Here is a 23,131-nt window from a genome sequence, read left to right as displayed (position 1 = left end):
CCATGACCGAATGAGGTTTGATAAACATGTTTCGTCCTAATTATCAGGCGAGAGTGTCGACTTTTCGATTTCCCTACCACGTACTCCGTAGAGTGGTCGTGCTCAGGGTCTTGTTGCTGATTCGTCCAAAGCCAAGGGAAAGGCCGGAATCCATGGAAGGGCGAGGACCAGATGTACCATCCACTCACTGATCGACGACCCACATGGATTCCTTCCAGAACTGCCGCGGGGCCGTGCTGGCAGTGGCAGGCCCACCAGCGCACGTTCCGCCTTATTCTGTCCGCTGTGGATAACGTCAATCATACCCATGTCGGTCACATACCAAATTCGGCCACCAAATCTCCACCAATTTAAGCCCCTAAACGTATACCACCAAGATACTAACATCGTAAGCTAGTTTACCACGAATTTCTCTTTTCTTACAGTATTCGAAGTCTACTCTACCTTTTTGATGATAGCTAACTTAAATCTTGATCAAGAAGGCCGTATCTAAGCTATAATCCTAGCACTCGAATAAAAAGATATCCCTAGTATTTGATAAGTTACTATCCTCTTTAGAGTCCCCTGATTAACGCCTATAGACCGTCTTTCTAGTTAGTATAAGAGTATTTAAGCTTCTAGAAAGCTATAATAATGCCTGTTAAATATAGAAGAAGCTTCCCTTATTTAAGCTATTTACTAACTTAATACCTAGGGCTAGCTAATATCCATTTTAGCTATTAAGAATCTAGCTAGTTAACTCTTCCTTATAAGAAAGGATATAAAATCTCTTAGAAAGTGCTAGTATTTTAACTTCTTTATATACAATCTAGAGGTTTAAATATAATACTTTTATATATTAGATTAGTCCTAGAAAGATACCTTTGATTATTAGACTTTAAAGTAGTAGTTTAAACTTTTCCAAATTACCTAGCTTATATATAATATTACTAATAATAATATCCATAATATAGATAAAAAGGGCTATATAAAGGGTATTAAGGATACTTTAATAGTTATTATACCTTATATAAAGGTATAAAAGCTAACCTTTATTTAGCCTAGTAATTATAAGTAGGTTTTAATTATTAAGTATATTAATATTAATAATTATATTTTACCTTTATTTATAATCTTTAAAGGCATTTTAATTTAGGAGTTATAGATTCCTTAAAACCTTAACCTATATATTATTATTTAAGTTAGTCTAAATAGCTAGACTAATTATAATATTATAGTAGAATAGATTAGGTACTTTGAATAATATATAATACCATAAATAGTTAATTAGAATTATCTTCCTCTTCTAGATAACTATATAAGTTATATATTATTATAGTTTATTAAATTCTATATCTTTTATAATATTATCTTTCTTTACTTACTATTATATTTAATCTATATATCATAACTTCCAGATATTAGTATCTTTAGCCTTTTAATATAATAATATTACCAATTTATTATGAAAACTACTCTCTTTAATATAATTTAAATTAATAATTACTAGTTTTTTAATATTTACTTCTAGGTATATAAAATAATATTAAAGAACATTACTAATATATAAAAAGGGGCTAGGCTAATTCCATTTAACCTAGTAAAGGTTCTTAACCTCTATAAATCCAATATAAATATATTAAAAAAGGAAATATCTTTTTATTCCAATAATAAAGAGATACTTTTTTAGTTTAATAACCTTATAAAGGAACTATCTAAAGTTTATAATAGCCTAGTAAAAAAGGTAATTACCTATCTAAAATAAGACTTTCTAACCTTATAAGTAAATAATCTTATACTAAATCTTCTAAACTAGGAACTTATTAAGAGAAGGACTAATGATTAGAAAAAGACTACCAAGAAGTACTTTAACAAGGTATATATACTTACTATTATAGCTATCTAGGAAAAGATAGATAAGAGAGCTACAAAGAAGGAGGAAAAATAGCAGTAAAAGGCATAGTATATAACATTATAGGGGAAGGTAGGCTTTGCAAAGCTAGTATAGAAGGAGATACCTATAGACTACTCTATATTTGACTAACTCTGGGAGTGTTAGCTTATGAATAGATTCAATTGACTGTGTCCTTGTTAGTGTTGTGAGCTATATATTACCCCTGAATTTGGTGGAGATTTGGTGGCCGAATTTGGTATGTGACCGACATGGGTATGATTGACGTTACACGTCGTAGTGTAATAGTACGGAGTACGGATGTAACTACGGAGTAGTGTACGGAGTAGTGCAACTCGAATCCTTATCTTATCGCGTCTGTGGGGAGTTTTTTTCGTGGGCGGCCCTGGTTTGTAGCATATTCGACCCGGCATCGATGCTCAGCAAGTAGCAATACTGTGTCAGTATATCAGCTTGTCCAACATGCCGCATAAGCATACAAGGCGAGAGAAAGACGAGTCGACGTAATAACCTGTCTCCCCAGTCAAGCTATGTTCCTCCGTATCTGACAGCAAGCAGTTTCGACCTCCCCCCGACGCAAATCGCTAAACCGTTACCCCCGACCACCATTTCTAAAAAAAAGGCGGCCGAGAGGAAGACTGTTGACGCCGGGAAAAAAAGCGGTCAGAAGAGGAAGCGGAGCGAAAAAGATCTTGACGATGCGCCCCGCGCCTTCAAGCGCCTCATGGCTCTCGCCAACGGCAAGCTACCGCGGTCCGGGCTAGACAACGGTGATGCACCGGAAAACGGCAAGGGCAAGGGCAAAGGCAAGAAAGCCAAATCTACAGCCAATTCCACCGAGGCAGCAAAGTCGACCTCTGGCTCAGTCACAGCCGAAGACCTCAAGATCCGCCCGGGCGAGCGCCTCTCCGAGTTCAGCCGGCGCGTTGACGCGGCCCTGCCCATCAGCGGCCTGGTGAATAAGACGGTCAAGAACGGCAAGGACCCGCTCGGTCTGAAGGTGCGGCAAACCAGGAAGGAGCGCAAGATGCAGAACATGTACGCCGAGTGGCGCGAGATCGACCGCAAGATACGGGAGCGGCGCGAGGAAGAGCGCGAGCTGGCCGAGGAGAAGGAGATGGAGAACGAGGCCGCCCTCGGCGTGTCGTGGAAGCTGGAGCTCGAAGGACAGGGCAAGAAGAAGAAGAAGAAGAAGGGCAAGAGAGGGAAGTTTATCGGCGAGCAGGGCGATCCGGACGAGGATCCCTGGGAAGAGCTTCGGAAGAAGAGGGGGGAGCAGAAGATTGGCCTTCACGATGTCGCGCAGGCTCCGCCGGAGTTAAAGTTGCCGAAGAAAAACCTGCTCGTTCGCGGGGCCACGGTGGCGGTTGAGGATATTCCCAAAGCCGCAGGCAGTCTGCGGAAAAGGGAGGAGCTGCAGAGCATCCGGCAGGAGGTGGTGGCGTCGTACCGGAAGCTGATGAGCGAGAGGAGGCCTACCGTCGGCACATGATATATTCAAGGCGGAGAGGGAGCAGCGACAGGACCACTGAGGATGGGAGGGTGAATATGGTTGAGATATCGGAATTCGCAAGCTGTCCTGGGGACAAGCTATCGTCAAAATAAATGGCAACTCATGAAAATTTCCTACCAAGGTATGGTAGGTATGGGGAGAAAGTATCCCGAGAGTTTCTTTCCTATCGATTTCGAGCTGGCACATTTCCAAAGCCTCTACCTCTACGTTTGAGCAATTGCTGTAAAACAGCCGTAATTGACAAAGCTTCTTCCCTGTCGTTGGCAGTTTGAGTCGTCGCATGTCAATCAGTGACGGTACGGTACGTATCCGTTGAGCCTTTTGCCGCACCCCCACCTCGGTTTGGCTGCCCCTCCAAAAAATCCTCCTGCATCTTCGCCATCGCGATCCTCCCTCATATCCGCCACACAAAACGACGAGCATCAGCGTTCAATTCCCGCATCGACTCACTATCGTCAATTTTTTCGCCAGTCAAGAATGAGACACGATCCTTTGCCATTATGAGCGGAGTCGGACTTGAGGTCCTGTTGGAGGACCTCATTCCTGAGATCGCGTATTCTGGACAAAAAGGTACGTCGCATACTAATAATGCGGGTTCCCCGACGTCAATATATGTTTCCAAGTTATAGTTGGCATGCCATTGGAATACCGTATACAACTTGCTCTTTACCGTCGATCTCGAAGGATTGTGGCCGATTATCATATCCGGAGCGGCCGTCTTGTGATCTGCGAAACAAGCCGTACTAGTTCCCCTGTTGTTGGCTCACAGCGCTGCTAACTCGATATCAGGAGTCTCGATAACTGAGTTGCTGAAGATTGTTCGGCGATATCACCTCAGCCTCAATGGCCAGGATGCGTCATCTCACGACGACGCAGCCGGCGGGCTGCGGGGATCGATTGACGATGCCGACATTGAGAAGACCCTTACAGAAGCCGAGATGGCATCCGCCCGCTGGGCTTGGGACTGGCTGCGTTCCCGACCGCAGATTCTCATCAACGGCAACAGGCGCTGGAATCGACTCGAATTGAGCGAAGCCCTCGCCTTGCCAGAAGCCGACTCGGTCGACCCAGCCATCGCCTCCGCATCGGCTCATGGCAAAGAAATCGACCATGCCAAAGGCGACAAGTCCAAAAAGACGCTCACCACCAGGCCAAGGATTTACCCAGCCGAAGATCTGGTTTGGCAGACCTTGACTCGCCATGGCGTTGATTACAAACGGGTACCTGCCCTAGAGTGGGCCTGCCTCCAGGGTATCGCGTCATCCAGGTCGGAGGGCATCCTCCAGAGTGACCTCCGGCGCCTTGTTGACCAGGACAAGAGGTCGCTTCCGAAGCGCACAGATTCGCTTGCTCGGAAAGGCTATATTGCCAAGCGGACAGTCGTGGTCCAGAAGATGAAGACCAGCCGACTCTGGCTCATCGACTTTGCCCCTCCTCTAGTCGAGGCGGAAACTCACGGCCTTGACCTATCCCCCGAGACGCTAAGCAAAGACCTAGAACCCGTGCCCTGGCATGGGCGGTGGACCGGTAACAACATCGACATGGACGCCCTTGGTAGAACCGCCGTGGGCGTCGTCAAGGCCTTCAACGTCATCCGGTACGCGGACCTGAGACTCAAAATGGGCGTATCGGGCAAACGGTGGCAGATGAAGACCCTGGCCAAGAACTGCCAGCGGCTAGTTGATATCGGTGTTCTGAAATACACGGCCGCCTCATTCCCGGGTTCGCGCAAGATCTTCAAGGATTGTCTTAAATTCGTGCGGGACCCCAGTGCTGAAGAATGGGACAAGTTCCTCGCAACCGGGAAGAAGACATCACTCTACTCCGACCCTACGAGGCATCGAGAGCCAAAACCGAACGCACTTGCTCTCTACGGCAAGTCGGGTGAGGACGGCCAGGGAAGTGGCGATGCCCGGTCCAAGGTCAGGCGCATCTTCAGCGGCTGGACTCCCGAGAAGCCCCTTGCCCAGACAGTCTTCGAGGTCATTCGGAGTGCCGGTCCAGAAGGGGCTTCCAATCCTCAGGTTAGCGTGGCTACGGTCGGCTACCAGCATCGGCGTTATCTCTCCAGCTATCTCACAAAGGTCGCCGAAACCCAGCAACCGCCGCATCTCAAGAAGTTCCAAGTCGTGAGCAAGCTCGTGCGCACCGGCAAGACTTCGGCTTATATGTTCTCGGCCCCCGGGGCGACAGGACAAGCGGCCCTTCCCGGAATTGACGAGAGAGAATCCACGACGGATCAAGTTGCAACAGGGGACCTTGAAGACTCCACGTCGGCGGATCCATATGGCTTTGGGACAGTACGACCCAAAGCTTTCAGCTCGAGTGAAGACTTTACGCTCTCAGACATGTCGCGGATTGCTAGGAAGTCCAAGCCCTCAGCCAAGCGAAAGCTCTTACCTCGCATCAGACCGGAATACGTGTCCACAGCCGAGGGTTCTACTGGGGGAACGGCAGGACAGGATGCAGTAGTACCGGATCGAGAAGAGCATAATGTCCAATCCGCGTCCGCCGGATCTCTGAAGCGTCCCTTTGACGAGATGACAGCCAGCCATGAAGGCGTCGAGGAAAATCCGGTCAACCCATCAGATCCCCAAGAGCAGGGTACAGTGTCAACATCCACAACGCTCGACAAAGCCGCCAATGTGCCAACAGATGAAGAGCTCGTTCTGAATGTCCGTTATAACGGTGTTCCTGGGAAGCTGCAGTTAGACCGTGCGCAGCGTAAAGTCACTTTCACGAGATCCGGAAGAGGTCTCAAGAAGCCTGTGACCATTCCCGTTGACAGCAACCTCGATGAGCCGGCAATACAAGATGTCCCAGGCGGTGACGAGAAGGTCCTGCTCCTCACAACGAGGGAAAAGGACGGGTTGCAGCCCCAGACATATCCGTTCAACTTCGACACGGACAGCCAGAACAGTGCCGTCTGGATTCAGCAAGAGGTCACCAGGATGAGATCACCTGACTATCAAGAGCCGTCACCGGAGAAAAGTGCTGGTACCTCGGAGGAGATCACGGTTGTGGCTGTTTCTTCCGAGCCACCTCGTGGCAGAGGGCATGGTGCCGGTCGAGGCAAGGGCAAGAGGGGGCAGGCCTCATCCGCCGGAGCAAAACCATATGTGTGCGAACTGTGTGGTGGTTCCTGGAAGAATGACATTGGCCTCAAGTACCACCAACAAAAAGCTCAAGTCTCCTGCAATCCGAATTTCGACCCCGCCGTGCTGCTCGAGCGTTCACGCAAGCGTCGCAGGCTTACTCCCGTACCACCGTCCGACGCGAATAGCGAAGCGGGCGAAGAAGATGGCATAGGGCGTACGCGCAAGCCTAAGGGCGGGAATAAAGGGGAGAAAAGGACTTTTCACCTACATTCCAAAGTTCGGGCTGCTATGCGCTGCGTACGGGGCCCAGCTCACAAGTTCCGTGGTTTGAATTTGCCTGACGCCGGCGACGAGGAAACAGTAGACTGGGAACTGGAACGGCCAAAAAACATGCCAGCCGGCATGTCTGGATCAGAAGGGCCTGGATTGGCCTGGAACAATACGGTTCCTCCGTCCTCCTCAAGCGCTCTTGGGCCAGGGACACCTTTCAACGCCGAAACTCGCCCCCAAACCCCCGCTGGTGTTTTGTCATACACAGAACACATGCACGAAGCTGAAGGTGACGCAGCTCAGAAGAGCTCAGCTTCTGTTGGAGACAGTGCGACTGCGATGGTTGCTGGCGATAAGCCGCTCGAGAAAGGGCTTTCTCGCCCCACCGCATCGACAGCGCTCTGGCGCTCTCGAGCATCTGAGGGCGCTCCGATGACTGGCGCCCCATTCAGCAACAAGGAGGCCTCCCGTACCGAACCAGAAGAATTCACTCCGCAGCCTTCAGGGAAGGCGCCTTATCCGGATGAATACGGGGAGGGTTCGCCGTCGAGACAAGACCTTGGGCGCCACCAGTCAGAGCCGCCCAAAAGCGAATATCCTGAGCCCCCTTATCCACAGGACGTGCAAGAGCTTGGGACAGCAGAGACTTCTACGTCACTTCCCGACCAGGGCCTTTACAAGCCATTCACCCGCTCTTCCAATTACGAACGCATGACCAGCGATGCTAAGAGAAGAACGGCCCAGGCCTTCGACATCATCAACTATCTCCTGGACAACAATCTCGGCGTCTTCCCTGGCGACAAGGCACTATTCTACGCCCTGACAAATGTCTTTTTGAAAGAATTTAAGAATCAGATGCCTCCCACCTGGAAGAACTGCACGAGTGCGGTCAAGGCTCTGGAGAATCGGAAGCTTGCCAGCGTTCACACCCACATGCTCAAAACGGAGAGGGGACGGCTGCAGACATGTACCCTCCTCATCAGGACCGGTGTAGACCCAAATGGGATCATCGCAACCAGGATGAAGCAAAAAATGCGCGAATCATACCCAGGCATCTTCATACCGCCTGCGTTTTCCCCGACCCAGGAAGAGCTAGCCTTGCTGCAGGAACTAGACAGAAAGACCCATGACAAGAATATCGTCAACAGCAAACCGAACACCAACGGGCAAAAGTTCCGTAGCAGACGCAAGATCGAGGACGTTGAAATCTTCGACGCGCCTTACTACAAGAACACGGCCCCTGTCATCAGCCCAAGGAAGGATCCCCTTTGGATTCGGGACACCGAGCGGCTGGCAGAAGAGGGAACTGGTGTACGGAAGCGGCCAGTTGGTGACGATACTTGGACCGAGCCTCCCCAAAAGAAGGCGAGGACGGATCCAGAGGCCGATGCATATCCCGACATACCGGTGGACCCGAGCATTATTGGAGATACGCAATCAATATCGCAGCCGGATCAGCGGGACGGACACTCTGTGCTCGAAGCAATAAAGACGTACAGTCTCCTACCGGTCAAACCGGGCTCTCGCGGCAGCCGTCGGAGGCTATCCTATCCGTACAAACCGTTGGCCAAACTCTCGCCGGAGCTTGGTAGAACCAGGAACCCAGGTTTGAGGAGTTTGCCCGACGAATTTTTCAAAAACCTTCCATCTCCCGCAGCCGTCCAGTTTGTCTCACCCGAGGTGCTGATGCTAGAGCCCAATACAAGTCTGGAGGATGAGGACGAGGAACAAGCTCAAGAGCGTCAGGGTCAAAGCCAGGTCTCGAGCCGGGAGACTACCGAAGGTAGTGTCGGCGAGGTGGAAGTTGAGGCAGAGGTTGAGAAAGCAATCGAGGAACCTAAGGCGTTCAGATTTACTTCGCCCGCCGTTCTTGAGCCGATGTCCAAGGGGACTTGGCCCGATCTGACCCTGGGCTTCTTTGAGCACTACGAAGGCAGCTTCGCCCTCAATGGCTGGATGCCTAGCTTGAAGTGGCTCCAGACTCAGAATCTTCCGACCAGCACGGAGGAGATGGCACAGAAACAAAAAGCCGACAGAATCAAACTACGTGGCTGGGTTGACAAGGAGTATGCCAAATTCTGCTCCGTCGTCAATCAATGCGCGGCATGGGAGCAGTCCCGGGTCGGCACTGCAGTCATGCTGGGCGGCAAGGTGCCTCCCGGGTTCAGCTACATCAATGTCTCTCCGCCTGCGTCAAAGGCGAATTCGAAGCCCATAACTCTGGCGTGGTCAGACGAGACGCAGTACGACCTTGAGACTCTTCCCTACGAGGAACTGGAAGACGATGACTACGGAGATGTCACGTGTGTTGAGGACTCTGAGAGAGCTGCCAGAGACGGTGAGCCATCGTCCAAGAAGCGTCGCCCGCAAAAGGCTCCTGGGCAGGTGCGGCGGATGCAGGGCAGGCCTCCCAAGCTCAAGCTCACGGCTATCAAGACGATGCGTGAACATACGGCGTACCCACGATCAGAAGAAGATTTCCTGCGGGGCGACGGGGAAGAGCTCGACTGGTCAAGCGAGAATGTCCGGTTGGCGGCGTTCGTTGCCGTGACTACCCTGCTTGGTGGCGTGGACAGGGTCGTAGATTGGGGACTGATGATGAGGCTCGTGCCTGACCAAACGTGAGTTGGTCATTTCCGAATCCGTGACCTAAGCGACTGACGATGAGCAGGATAAGCCAGCTGCGGCACTACTGGTGTGCGCTAAAGAAAGACCGGCTGTCGACCATCGTCGGCCTGACGGAAAAGTTCCGGCGGGCGTTCCTCAAGGCGTACGAAAACAACGAGATCCCGCCCATCGACTACGATAATGTGCTGGCCTACGACTGGAAATCCCTAATCAAGTGGACGACCAAGCTTGACATGGCCGAACGGAGGATGTTGCCTTCGACGCGCAAAGAGCTGGATGACAAGTTCGTTGTGACCAAATTCAGACATGGCAACCGCCCTTGGAGGGAGGCCTTCTATCACCCCCAACGATCCATCTTCAACAAGTTCCAGGACGCGACATCTGAATCTCTCGCCCTACCGGTGGATAACAACCCGGAACCGAAGCTAAGCACCGATATGATCGTGGCCATGTCCTGGACGCGGTCGCTCTGCGTGACGCCAGTTGAAGCGTACCCAGCCGAGGCCGTCGTCCGGAGGCGCAACAGCTTGTTCCCTAACCGCGCAAAAACCGAGATCACCGAGTTGATGATCAAGGGCGTCGACCAGCTGCAGCGGCAGGGCGTCATCTCCAAATCGTCTTCGAAATGGTCCAACGGTCGCCGCTGGCGTTTCAACACACGGGTCATCGATGCCCTCGAGAAAGCAGCGCAGCAGGAGAAGTTTGCCAAAGCGACCCAGTTCAAGAAGGAGCTCGATCAGGCCTTCCGCGCGGGTGAGACGAAGAAACGGGTCACCTACATCACCAACGACGGCATGATCATGGCCCTGTTGAACCTGCAGGCCAATGGCCGGGTGCGCGTCGAAACAACAGGCCAGCCGTACGTGCCCATGGGCCACGAACCAGGAAATTACGAAACCCGCAAGTACACAAAAAAGTACATGCACTTCCGCCTCGACATCGTTCCGACCGACTCCTACCTCTACGATGAAGTCACCATGACGGCCGCTGAAGGCGAAGCATGGAAGGGAAGGGAAGACACCACCCTCGCCGACCTACGCAGCCGCATCAAGGCAACGCCACCACCGACCTGCGGCCCGGGGGGCGCCGTGCCCGTCTGGTGCGACGTCTTCGGCAAGGTGGACGTGGATCGCTGGCTCAAGTACCTTAGTGCGGTGCTGATCACGCTGGCGTCGCGAGGGTCGATGCGCGCCGAGGAGCTCACCGAGACGCTCAAGCCCGTCATCATGTTGTTCGAGACGGAACTGATCATGGAATGGTTGGCGGGCCTGGGGCTGCTGAAGCCGCAGATGGGCGCTATGGCGCCGGCTGTCATGGAGTGGTGGTGGGTTGCGGTGGAGGTGCAGAGGGAAGGGTTGTCAGAGAAGGGAAATGTTGCCACCGCCGCCGCCGCTACTGGTGGTACTCCTTCTGGAGTCAATGGTGATGGAACTGGAGAGGTGAGAGCGATTGTGGGTGAAGATGGAAAATGAACGTTTGAGCAGCGAGATGCAGCGGAAGGCGCTCCCTCTGGGTCGGCCGGGCAAGAACTCTTAAGGGAACAGTCCAAGGGTGAGGTGGTAATTTGTTTGATTTTATGTAACAGTTCAAAAAATCTGCTGGGTTGTCTCTTGGGGACTCGGGCATGGTTATCACAGGCGTAAGACTGACCCCTTGGAAAACCGAAGGGAGAGAGGGAGAAGGGGGCTCCTGGGGATTGGTCCGCGATACCCGCTTTGCTGGTCTAGCATAGCATAACCCGGAGTTAACCGGAAATTCTGGGTGAATATTTATGTACCTCATTTCTCACACAATTCCATCATCACCCGTGACTGATAAAGAGCCCAGTGTCTCCAAAGACGTGTTTTCGCCCTATAGACAAGTACGTCTACAAGCGGACTCAGGTAAAACATTCGAGTTGTCATGGATGGAAACAATCTTTGTCTATGCAACGCTAAAACCAATTCCATGGCCTGGCCATGTTGAAAAACGACTTACTTGAAAGGGAGACCCGCCATAGCACCAAGCTCATGCCAGCATGACCTTGGCGACCACAGCAGCCAGGAGAACAGCCACGGCAAAGATCAGCCGGTCCAGCCACACTGTCGTCTCATCCACCGGCCCCTGCCGAGCTTGCTGCAGCGCCGGGCCGGCTGTCGTCGCTTCTAGCGGACTTGACGAAGGCGTTGTCCTTGTCGGCGGCTGCGGCACGGTGCTCCCTTGTGCAAACTGTTGTTGTTGTTGTTGTTGTTGTTGTTCTTGTTGTTGTTGTTGTTGTCGTTGCTGATCGTGTAGCTGGTGCTGTCCACTCGCTGACGTTTCCCCCGACGGGGTAGTCTGCACGAACCCCTCGGCCAGCGCGTCGCTCTCTCCGTCCCGGTCGTCCTGGCTCTGCTGGCCCGAGCCTCGCTGATCGGCCTCCATCTCGTCGCGCCACCCCATCCTCAGCTCCTCCGGCACCTGGACCTCTTCTTCCCTTCCTCTCCCCTCCCCGCCGCTCTCCTTGACCCTCTCCTCGCACTCGGCCAGGATCTCGGCGTTGGTCTTGCCCCCGCAGCAGACGCCGCACCGCCACGCCCTGCTCTCCGCGGCCAGCCGGCGGCGCACGGCCTCGCCGCTCTCGAGGCCGCCCAGCTGGCCCTTGACGTCCGTCTCCATGAAGGTCCGCAGGGCGACCAGGGCGGTGCGGATGCCCCAGGCGGGCTGCCAGGTCTCCTCGTGGTGGCCCGAGATGCTGAGGCAGATCTCCCGGTTGGTCTCGAACCGGCCGGACGGGGTCAGGAAGCGGAAGGAGGGCGGGCGCAGCGGGTAGCCGGGCGGGAGCACGATGCGGCCGTGGTAGATGCCCGACTCGAAGGGCGACTTGGGCGGCCCGCGCAGGGTGAAGTGCCACTCGAACAGGTCCGTCTCGAGCGGGACCGCGTGGTAGTCGGCCGACGGGGAGCTGGTGAGTTCGTGGGCTTCGCGGACTGGATCCGATGATATTATGTAGGTTAGCCGAGGGTCGAGAGACTCTGGTTTGACTTGTTGTTGGGAGAGGGGGGTTTGATGGGATGGCGAGGGACGAGGGATGGGGGGACGGGAGCAAGCGTACGGATACGGCGGATGGTGGGGGATTTGGAGTTGAACTTTGGAGTCGTGGTTGACATTGCGCAGTACTGAAGGCTTCGCTAAATACTATTAACGGTAGATGATATAAATGCCGTGGGTGGCGAAGGTAGCAAAAAGAACTGCGGTTCGGCTAGGATCTGTACGTTAGTTTGTAAAGTTGAGCATATATGTGTTCGGTGGTTGGTGGTTGACGTTGTGATTGCAGCTGACGTCGGGAGGAGAGAGGAAGCGGCCAAGTTGCAACAAGAAAGGCGGCACTACGCTGCTGCTGCTGCTGCCGCGGGAGACCGAAACTTTAAGCAATCTGTTACTCTTTCATTGACCAACGGAGACTCAGCTTGAATTTGGCAAATCCGATATGGTTGATATAAAATGCCATTTTTTTTTTTTTTTTTTTTTTTTTTTTTAGCAGTACGATATGCGCCCGAATTCAAATCCATCATCGGCTTGGACCTGTCTGAAACTCGTTCGACCTTCGCCGTGCGCAGCCCACTGGCGCAAGTAATCCGTACAGTGTAACCCGTACTACGAACTGTAATCCGTACTGTAATGTACTTAGTAGCTCTAAACCAAGTACGGATTATGTAATACGGATTCCAGAACAAACTCGGTTGCCGAATGAAAACGGCAGTTAACAAAGATGTGGGGCTTGCTTGGCGTGTGCTGCACTTGGCGGCGATACGGATACCAGGACCCACATTAGAGCCATCAAGGTGCCTGCCGCAACGATTCGAAGACATGAGATGGCTGATACAGAGTCGATAAGGTCTCTTTCCTGTACGAAACACTTGATCATACCACGGTCTCAGGGCTCTTCCAGCTGTTGTGTTCTGCACATCTTTTATGACATGAGTAAAAGCCAATTGCTGACGGCTTGTACTTTTTACCTGGGATACTTCAAGGAGTTTGAGGAAGCCATGGACAAAAGTGGTGAGATTCGACTCGAAAGGCACATAGAAGGCGCCTTCCACGCGTGCCCAGGCTTGCGTGTAGTAACTGTCTCCTTCCCATCTCGATCAGAAACTTAGTTAGATACCCGCTTAGTCGCCAAGCGTGTCTCTCTGACGACTCCGGTTCTGAGCTCTTTCCCTCCCTCCCCCCTTCCTCCCTAGTCCAATGATTTGGGGCCCTTATGTGCATTAAATGCCATCTTCAGCTGACCCGCAGAGCTGCTCCCCTCGCGCACTAAGGATGAAATGCGGAAGCGAAACGAACCGCACCGCCACTGTAAACGGTGCACGCAGCTGTTTCACGCCCCCAAGACCGAAGACCGCAACCACAGGAAGGTAAGCATGCGTGGTAATGTCATCACCACCACCCAGGCAAAATCATTTTTTCAAGTTCCACTAGGCCAAGTCCTGGCCAAGCAGGCTAATCGCACACAGAGAGATGAGTAGTCACGAGGAAGTTAAAGACGATGTTAATATCGTCTGCCATGAGGAGAAACTCACATGCCCAGGAGAACTACCGCGTCGCGAATTCCAAAATCGCAACTCGTCCGAGCATATCTCAAAACAGTTCAAACTCAACGCTGACGGCCCTGGTGGCAGAGTTTCGAGGCAGAAACCGCAGACGCCTGGTGCCAAGGAAGAAGACTCTTCCGAGACGCTCCTGTCCCGGTGCGCGCGCGCCAAGCCAACCGAATCGCCATTCAGTAGCCTGCCGGTCCCAAGAAGCCGCAATGATGATCCTTGGAACACAAGGTGGGATCCCAAGGAATATCATATCGCGTAGCGAGACAAGCCCACGGCCACGTTCTTCCGGCGTCGCATGCTGGCGTGGTCAAGGTGCAGTGCCCAATGGCGCTCTCAGCGGTTCAGCAGCATGGCGACCACGACGACGCACGCTGAGGTCAGAGGAAAGTGACCCAAGGGCAGACTCTGGGCTCCGCGCGGACGCAGCATAGTTCTCTCGAAAACGCAAAAACATGCATACTGAACGAGACAGAGAGCGGAGATAAGCAGTTGTTTTCGACCTGTTCCAGAGGGCGCCGCGGTACTGTCTAGTTCGCCAAGAGCTCTAATCGACCACAACGACAGGACGCACCGCGGATTGACTCGGTCGTCTACAAGTCAAGACTGCGCACATACATACCATAGTATACGCGCGTTCGTCTCCGTACACGTTACACTTGTGTGCTGTTCGTCACAGGGGTCTTTGGTCCGAGCGTGCCGGGGTACGCAGCAAGGCTGGCCCCGGCCTGCACGATTGGCTAGCGTGCAATGGCGGTTGAGAACCCCTGCCTAGCGGCCCAAGGCGCTGGGATTTCTGCTGAACTTCGCCTCGTTTGCTTGCACAAGCTTCAACTCCAACTCCTGGCTTATCATACTCTGTACTCCGTACGCTACCGCGATATTATGGGACGATAGCGAACCCCACCGGCATGCATCGGCCTCCCTAACCCGTCTACAACGCCGACCGCCGACTGATGGATGCGACGCCGTCGTTGCCGTCGTTACCCTCGTCCACGTTCGAAACCTCCGACCCCTCCGCTCCGACCATGCCCTCGGTCCGCCGCTGGGCGCGCCGACTCGAGCGCTCGTGCTGCGCCTGCGCCAAGTACCTCCCGCTCGTTTTCGTCTACGGCCTGACCACCTGGGCCGTCTACGTGCTGGTCACTCTCTGCTCTACCCCGTCCAAGGTGTCATGGCTAGGTAAGTTTCCGCCCTCGGCTTCCTCTTCCCAGTAGGCCCGTCACCAATGTTGACCCCCCTCCCCCCGCTCTAGACACACCCGCGGCCACCGCTGGCGTCGTCCTCTACCTCCTTCTCAACTGGTGCTACACTACTGCCGTCTTCACCCCCCCCGGCAGCACTACCAATGAGCATGGCTACAGCACGCTCCCGACCCACAACGCCCCGAACATTACCTCCCTCACCGTCAAGTCCAACGGCGAGCTGCGCTTCTGCAAGAAGTGCCAGGCTCGCAAGCCCGACCGCGCTCACCACTGCTCCACCTGTCGCCGCTGCGTGCTCAAGATGGACCACCACTGCCCCTGGCTGGCCACCTGCGTTGGTCTGCGCAACCACAAGGCCTTCCTCCTCTTCCTCATTTACACCACCCTCTTCTGCTTCTACTGCTTTGCCGCCGCGGGTTCCTGGGTATGGGAGGAGATCTTAGACACCACCGCTACCACAGTCGATACCTTGATGCCTGTCAACTACATCATACTAGCCATCGTCTCCGGTATCATTGGCATCGTGATCGGCGCCTTCTGCAGCTGGCATATCTACCTGGCTTCCAAGGGTCAGACTACCATCGAGTGCCTAGAAAAGACCCGCTACCTCTCCCCACTACGCCGAAGTATGCATCAGACCTACATCAACCAGCACACCCCCGGTCGGGGCGTGCCCCTGCCCTCGTACGGCCAACAGCTCCTCGACATTCACCAGAACGCCCTTCCAGGCATTACCCGCCCGGAGGAGGGGGAAGAACTTCGCCCCGAGCCCGCCCACTCACCTCGCTTCAACAGCAACGGCAGCAGCAGCAACAACAACAACAACAACCGTGACCTTGAGTCCGGCACAAGATCAAGAAACCCCGAATTGCAGGCTGGCTCCCGGCGCTTCACCCCCAACGAGATGGAGCGCTACCGTGCGCGCAAGCGCTACGAGGAGTACCTCGACGAGCAGGACTCGGCCAAGTTGCCCAATGCGTTCGACCTGGGGCCCAAGCGCAACCTGCTGCATCTGTTCGGGCCCAGTCCCTGGTTGTGGCTTCTCCCGGTGTGTAACACGACCGGCGATGGCTGGAGCTGGGAACCGAATCCGCGGTGGTTGGATGCGAGGGAGAAGCTGGCACGGGAGCGCGCCGAACAGGCAGCTAGGGAACGGGCCGCGGGCTGGGGTCCCGCCGACGATGACGATGAAGACGAAGGGGAAAGTGATGGCCTTCTTCGCATTCCCGGTGGCGCCGGGCGGCATTATCTCCAGCCTCAGCCGCGACCCCAATCTCACCTACTTCAAGCGCAGCAATCACGACAGACCGGCGGAGGAAACAGCCCCCTCAGCAAGACCCCCTCACCCCTTCCCTCTCCCGGCGCACGCAAGACACCCAGTAAAGCGGACCGCATCCTCGGCCGCGACCCGAACCTGTACGCCGACGATGATAGCCACTACATGAACGGCAACAGCAACAGCAACACGCCGCTTCTTCCTCCCGGCCAGGGGGAGGCCGTCTCTCTCAAGCGGCTGAGCCCCGCCACCGGGAGGACGATCGAGGACGAGCTGGACGACATTGACCGGGATGATGTCCATTCCGATGATGCGTATTTCCTCTCCGACGGCGACAGGATAATCGACGAGAACCAGCGCCAGCCTAATGGCGTCGGGACGCAGCAGCAGCAGCAGCAGCAACAGCAACAACAGAGAGCCGAGGCAGAAAGAAGGGCCCTCAATGTCGTGACCAACGGCCGCTGGGGGACTCGAGCAGCCAGCGGTGCTGGCCCGGGCGTGGGCGCGAGCACCCTGTTGAGAGGGCCGGCGTCGCCCGCCTTGCGGGTAGCCGGTGGTTCCGACGCGGATAGGACCAGGAGCAGCAGTGGTGGTAATAGTAATGACAACGATGTTGACGACGGGGTTGATTAACAGGTCATTGTAAGGTATCCATAGCCAGCGCTTCGTCGAGGAGGACGATGCTGTTGTTCTTTGAATCGGTCTTCATGGTTCATGTTTCGTTCCTTGAGCGCTACGTGGAAGCGGTTACCTGTTTTGTTGTTTATCTGTCTTTTCATTTTTATTTTTTTGGTTGTTCTCATCTCCCTTTCTTTGGGATCATAATTTCCAGGGAGTGGGGGAACTGTTGTTGGTTGGTTGTATGTAGGACCTAGAACAGTCTATAGAGCTCTGGTGGGCCGACGAAGTGGCAGGGTCCCCTTCTTCTTCTTCTTCTTCTTCTTCCTCTCTGTAGTCAGGTGGTCCTTCCAATTTGAGCACCGCTCCCTGTCCTGTTCCATCCTGCTCTTCTGTTTTGGAATAGGGCTGCGCTCCTTGCTACTTCTCTTTCATGCTGTGAAAACATGTTATGCTAGGACTGGTAGCACAAGGGAGGCGAACTCTATGCCGTATTCTTTTTCACTCCCCTCTGCTTGCTTAGTGCTTGCTAAGATGACTAGAGGAAAACCGGGTCCCAACCCGGCGTTGGTGGTTGGTTTTCAATGCTCATCTCACGTTGGGTAACATATACCCCCCAGACCAGTGGTTGCATCACCAGGGGAAGTATGGTGTCACAATACAATCAGCTGCTCCTGTCGTGAGCATGCCATACCGTTCCATTCATTACGTCAGTCAAGGAAGATACCATTAACCTCGTGGAGTGGTGATGGTATGCGGTCGAGAAAGCGGCGGTGACGCTCGCCCTCAAGTTATCGATGCGCCAGACGATGACGGGCTTAGCCAAAGTTACAGGCTCCACGAGCCTGAACCAGTTGCTACTCGGCTTACTTCACAGATGCAATCTAGACTCTGCATAACCCAAAAAAAGAAAGAAAAGAAAAGAAAAAAAAAGAAAAAGAAAAAAAGGGGGCGTGTGGCCTTGGTTCTTCTTGATGTACCTGGTATGGGCGCTTCAATCTGGCCCAGTGATAACACGGCGTGGCCGTCGACGCTAGATCGTTGCGCCCTGTGCCTACTTAGCGAGGCGCATATAGGTACCGTTCGTCATCATAACGGTCACGTCAAGTACAGATTCAGAGCTAGAGGCAAAATAACACCTCTTTGAGTTCACCGCGCAAGCCGCTGGGGCCAGTATACTGACCTTGGGAGCCAGCCCACCAACTGTGTCCCTCAGTGGGGATGTATACAGTAGAATTCTCGAAACATACCCAAGTCAACGCAATTGTCCGCTCCGCTGACAGGTCCCGACTGTAAATGCAACCTTGAATTCCCAGATGATTCACCCTCCCCCCCTTTTCACCCTTGGTTAACATGCTGTACTCTCAAGAATAGCTCCGGATGAAACGCCTTATGTGCCCACCGTCGGATAACAATAATGCAGCAACCGCCAAACTCGCTAACATCTTAACAAAGGAAAAGTGTGCTCATCAGAGTGAAAGTGGAAGTGCTGGCTAGCAGCGAAAGGAACAGAGAACCTACCCGGCAGCGCCTGCTCTGCCCGATGCATGTGTGGATTGGCGCCCATCGAAACCAAACCGAAAACCCTGCCCGATGCACATGCCCCGAGATCCCGCTATTCCGAAGAGAGTACATACACTCTTCACAACCCCCAACCCAATGCTTTTTTATGCTGTCCTATCCGCCCCTATTTTTTTTTCGCCCATGATGTAATGGTTGAAAGCCTCCAAAGTTGCCATAGACCTCAATCACCAACAGAAACCACATGACACCTTCTCTCAGAAAAAAGGGTAAAACAGAGAGGGGAGAGAGTGTGCGTATGTGGAAGGGAAAACAAATTAAAAAAAAAAGAGAAAAAAGAGAAAAAAGGAAAAGGAAAAACAAAGAGATAAGAAAAAAATTAGAAAACAAGATAGAAATATGCCAAGCAAAGTAAAACAGCCTTTTCCGCTTCTTCCTCGTCTATAAAATCCCTTTCGCGCCAATTCGTAAAAATAGCCTCGCAATGCGGGTATCATGGTGGTAGTATCAAAGTGGTCCGTCCGCTCGGGTCGCCAGGACATATCGACGGCGCATGCAAATGTTCTCGATTCCCTTCCCCAACACGTTGAAATATGCTCGCCCATTCCCACAACCCCAAACAAAAAACGCCTGTAGTGATGAAAGACAAAGGGAAGATGGAACAGCGTCCCCACGTCTCGTCCCGGCTTCTTGTTCCCCCTGCACATCTCCCGGCAACGAAAGAAGACAGGCCAGGAACGATACCGAGGTGCCGGCCCGTGAGCTGACGAAGACCATCAAAAAGCTGCAGAAGAAGGCGGTGGTGCATGCCCGGGGGGCATTCCTTCTTTGCAGCCAAAGTATTGCTACAAAGATATCTCGAGAGTAGACAAGTCATGTGGTCCGGCTGCTGTCCATGCTCGATTTAGGGCTCGTGTTGGCGAAGACGTTCCTGCCGATGTTTTTCAGTTTGTTGCCGCCATTCCTGGGTGCATCTTCCTGGTACGACACCATAATATCCGTGACCGGGCCTTTCTTGATCCTGCAGAAGAGCGTCGAAAACAAAAAGCGCTCTCCCTTGTGGTTGTACAGCGGGATCGTGCGGTAGCCCTGCTTGAGGTTGCTGAGCTTAACGGTGTAGGTGGCGAAGGGCGCCTTGTCATTGTATCCGCCCCTGTCAGCAAGCTTGACGCTGAATCGCACGAAGATCAGGTCCGGGTACTTGGTGGTGACGTCGAAAGTACACGTCTGGTTGAACTCGGGGTTAAAGCCATTGTCGCGTACGATATTGGTGCGCTGCTTGAGCTGCGTCTGTTGAGCCGCGGCATAGGCAGCCGCATCCGCCTTGTTCCGCTTGTCGTCCGCCATTAGCACCTCGACTTCGATATAGGGATCTAGCGTGCGCTTCTCGCCCAGGTTATGGGGCCGCATCAGCTGCTGCGCGGAGATGACCTCGATCTCGAAGGCAACCTTCTTCCGCGGGCGCTTGCCCACGCACTCGTCGGGAGCCAGGTTTGGCATCACCTGGATCTGCCGCCCCTCAAGTGGCTTGAGGACGTAGCCCGAATGAGCCGTGCCGCCGTCGAACATGGCCTGGTTCAGCTGCATGCCCGTGTCAAAGGTCTGCCAGTTGAGGGCGGCCATCTGGACTCCGCGCTTCCAATAGATGAGGGGATCAAAGTTGCTCGACGAAATACGGCCACCATTGGGGTAGACCCGCATCAGGTAGCGCATGTTGTGGCGGTACAACGCCCTCTTCGCCTCGCCCGGCTGGTTCTTCTCAGCAAACGTCTTCTCCTTGAACGAGAAGATGTGGTTGAACTTTTTGGCGTCGGGGCTGTCGAAACCGTCAAAATGGATCCCCATGCAGTACACGCCCAGCTCCCCGAGGATGGGATGAATTTTGCTGTTGGCCTTCTTGGCCGCTCCCGCTTCACCTTCGCTGTCGCACTCGCTAGGGCTACTGCTGACCGGCTCGTGGACCAGGCCCTCGGCAATGGTGTTAATCTGCCTGTTGGACATCGAGGTTGGAGACGGGCTGAGGAGGGGACTCGAGGGAGTCGGAACGGGCATGCTGTCCAGCGCAAGCGCTCGCTGATACGGCGACGGCATGCTGTTGCCACGGCGGCGCCCGGTGGGTCGGTCGGCGCCCCTCATGGACTCGTCCGGCTTCTTCACCTTGATCAGAATCCGCTCCATCAGCTCCGACGGTGACGGCAGGCGGTCCGAAGTCGGGTCTAGGGGCGCGCGCACAAGCTTGTCGCCGAAGACGTCGATCATGATCTTGGCCATGTTGATCTGAGTGATGGGATTGCAGCGCACCTCGAGCGAAATCCACAAGGGAAAGCGCGATTTCACGAATGCGTACTTGTTGATAGTCTTGATGACTTCGAGGAACGAGATGCTCGTCGTCAGCGTGTGGCCGTGCGTCACGACGGGCTGGTTCCCCTCGCCGTCCCAGCAGTCGACCTCGACACAGCGGCAGCCCCGCATCAGAGCCGAGATGTAGCCCTCGTGGCTGGAGATGCTGGCGACCTGGCGGCCTATCAGGTACGTGTTGTGCGAGCTCGAAATGTAATACTCGTTCATGGGCCGGTCTAGCACGTAGTCCTGAGGTTCTTTGGGAATTGGCTCGTTTGAGGTGGACGTAAGGAAGCCAGCAAATGCGGTTTCGGACATGGTCAGGCCTTCCTCGCCCAAGATCCCCTGCTTTTCGGCGTCCCTCGGCCTGCCCTTGCGGGCGAACCGCGCAAAGACGGACTCCCAATGGGCCAAGTCCTCGTCAACATCCTCGCGCTGCACCTCGCGCAGAAATTGGAAGAACTCGTCCCTCGTCATCCCGCCGGCGGGCTCGCTCGCGTGGGCCTGGTAGACGGCTCGGATGTCACTGCGCGTCTTCATGAGGCGTACAAACTCGAGGAACTCGTCAAAGTTGAGTCGGGAGCTGTGCTTGGCGCTCGACGGCAGATCATCAGAGCTGTTCCGCCTGCCTTTGGCCATGTCAAACTTTCTGCGGAGCTCCTCAGTTGAGACGTGGATGTGCAGGCTGCGGCACACGCGCTCAACTCCGGCAAAATCGATATGCTCGTCCTCGGCCGACCGCACCTTTCCCAGCTGTCTCTCCATCTCCATCCCCCAGTACGCGCGGACGGCCTTGTCGTTGAACGACATCAAGCTCGTGGCAAAGTCTTGCCGATGCTTAGAGATGGTCTCGAGAGCCTCGACCCACTGCTGGAACGATTCGTCGCTATCGGCGATGAGGTGCAGGAGCTTCGTGTTAGATTTTCCGGGAAGCGTGTAGATGAGCGAGAAGAATCGGGATTCTACGCTTTCCGGGAGCGCTGCATCGAGGCGATACTGGCGGATGTCTTCGGCCGTGCGGATCTCTTTGATGTCGTCAATGTAGATGTATTTGTTCCTGTCCCACCAGATCTTAGCGGTATCGGGATCGAGATACAAGGTGATCCTCTTCGTGCTCTTCTTCTTGGAGACCTTGGTCAGGGTCATGCCTTGACGGAGGGACAGCGGGATCAGGCCGAAGCCATCGGACGAAGTCGACGAGAGGATGGAACCCGTTTCCGGGAGGGTCGCGTCATCCCCCGCGCGATCTTCGGCTGCAAACGCAACCTCGTTCTCCGAGTCGCTATCAAAGGTGCTAATGTTCTCGTAGGGCGTCGTCGGATTGCTCATGCTTCCTCTCCGGCGAATCACGCTGGGTCCGACACTCCCATCCCGGCTCCTCGGGTGAGTTGACGATGGCCGCCTGTTCATCAAGCCAGCAGCCTTGCGAACCGTATTCGAGGCTCGCCGGACAATGCTCATCTTCACGGCTTCGCCCATAGCCGTCGTGCCGGAACTCCTGAAGCTGGGTTGGCTGAGCGAGGCAGTGCTTGTCCTCCTGGACATGTAAGCAGTGGCTGGCTCGGACTGCTGCTTGACGCTGATGGACTCGGGGAGTTGGAAAGGCGTGACCAGCTGATCGAGATCGTCAATCTCCTTGTCGAGGCACCCCTCTGCTACCTCGGGAGAAGCTTGTATAGAGCTGCCAGTAGTCATGCCCGTCCCGATAGTCTCGACCGACTGGGCGGGCGAGCCGTGTTGCGAGGCGGGCGATGCGGAGGATATGCTGATGGCTGAAGGTGGCATGGCAACCAGCTGGGTCTGGGTTGCCAGGTCGGTCTTGACCCGGGTGGGACGCGCCCGCCGCGTCTGAAAAGACTCGGGCGCCATGGCTGAGATGGTATGGGGTAACGGGCGGTTCAGGTCGACAGAGACGGTCATGGCATCGGGAGACGTGCTGAAGAAAGAAAACAAAGAGCCCGGGACGTCGAGGGCGGCGTCGACGGACTCTGTCAGCCGCTATGGTGGGCCAGGGCTCGTGGGTGAAGTGCCTTGGCTACTCTGGGGGGAAGAGAATGTCTAGAAATTATATGGGACGAAGCGCCGTCTTTCGCCGCATTTTCCGCGCTGCAGTCTGATACTCCCGGGCTTCCCTTCAGGCGATCGAGGTTGCGGGGAACTTATAGACGAGCCTATGGTCCTGGCAAGGGCGGGTCCCAAGCAAGCGGGA

General features: G+C 54.2%; 5 protein-coding genes across 5 annotated transcripts; 3 read left to right on the top strand and 2 right to left on the bottom strand.

Moving 5' to 3' along the window:
- The first annotated feature begins 2,304 nt into the window (after positions 1-2,304).
- MYCTH_2300784 (uncharacterized protein) lies at positions 2,305-3,637 on the top strand. Its single transcript, XM_003661375.1, has 2 exons — positions 2,305-2,394; positions 2,450-3,637. Exons 1-2 carry the CDS (start codon positions 2,354-2,356, stop codon positions 3,381-3,383), a joined length of 975 nt encoding a protein of 324 aa, XP_003661423.1. The 5' UTR covers positions 2,305-2,353; the 3' UTR covers positions 3,384-3,637.
- A 151-nt stretch (positions 3,638-3,788) lies between these two features.
- MYCTH_2300783 (uncharacterized protein) lies at positions 3,789-11,022 on the top strand. Its single transcript, XM_003661374.1, has 3 exons — positions 3,789-3,974; positions 4,194-9,393; positions 9,444-11,022. Exons 1-3 carry the CDS (start codon positions 3,905-3,907, stop codon positions 10,870-10,872), a joined length of 6,699 nt encoding a protein of 2,232 aa, XP_003661422.1. The 5' UTR covers positions 3,789-3,904; the 3' UTR covers positions 10,873-11,022.
- A 253-nt stretch (positions 11,023-11,275) lies between these two features.
- Positions 11,276-12,662, bottom strand: MYCTH_2300782 (uncharacterized protein). Its single transcript, XM_003661373.1, has 2 exons — positions 12,474-12,662; positions 11,276-12,348 (listed from the first exon to the last, which is right to left on the bottom strand). The coding sequence occupies exons 1-2, from the start codon at positions 12,526-12,528 to the stop codon at positions 11,408-11,410; spliced, it is 996 nt and encodes a 331-aa protein (XP_003661421.1). The 5' UTR covers positions 12,529-12,662; the 3' UTR covers positions 11,276-11,407.
- Positions 12,663-14,990: 2,328 nt separating this feature from the next.
- On the top strand, positions 14,991-17,076 carry MYCTH_2142918 (uncharacterized protein; the record flags this gene model as incomplete). The annotated part of the gene is made up of 2 exons (XM_003661372.1): positions 14,991-15,144; positions 15,218-17,076. 2 exons carry the CDS (start codon positions 14,991-14,993, stop codon positions 17,074-17,076), a joined length of 2,013 nt encoding a protein of 670 aa, XP_003661420.1.
- Positions 17,077-19,372: 2,296 nt separating this feature from the next.
- On the bottom strand, positions 19,373-23,015 carry MYCTH_2300779 (uncharacterized protein). Its single transcript, XM_003661371.1, has one exon. It carries the CDS (start codon positions 22,789-22,791, stop codon positions 19,456-19,458), a length of 3,336 nt encoding a protein of 1,111 aa, XP_003661419.1. The 5' UTR covers positions 22,792-23,015; the 3' UTR covers positions 19,373-19,455.
- Between the last annotated feature and the right edge of the window lie 116 nt (positions 23,016-23,131).

Source organism: Thermothelomyces thermophilus, chromosome 2 (assembly GCF_000226095.1).
Source record: "Thermothelomyces thermophilus ATCC 42464 chromosome 2, complete sequence".
NCBI lineage: Eukaryota > Fungi > Ascomycota > Sordariomycetes > Sordariales > Chaetomiaceae > Thermothelomyces > Thermothelomyces thermophilus.
This window is presented reverse-complemented; position numbering and strand designations above follow the sequence as displayed.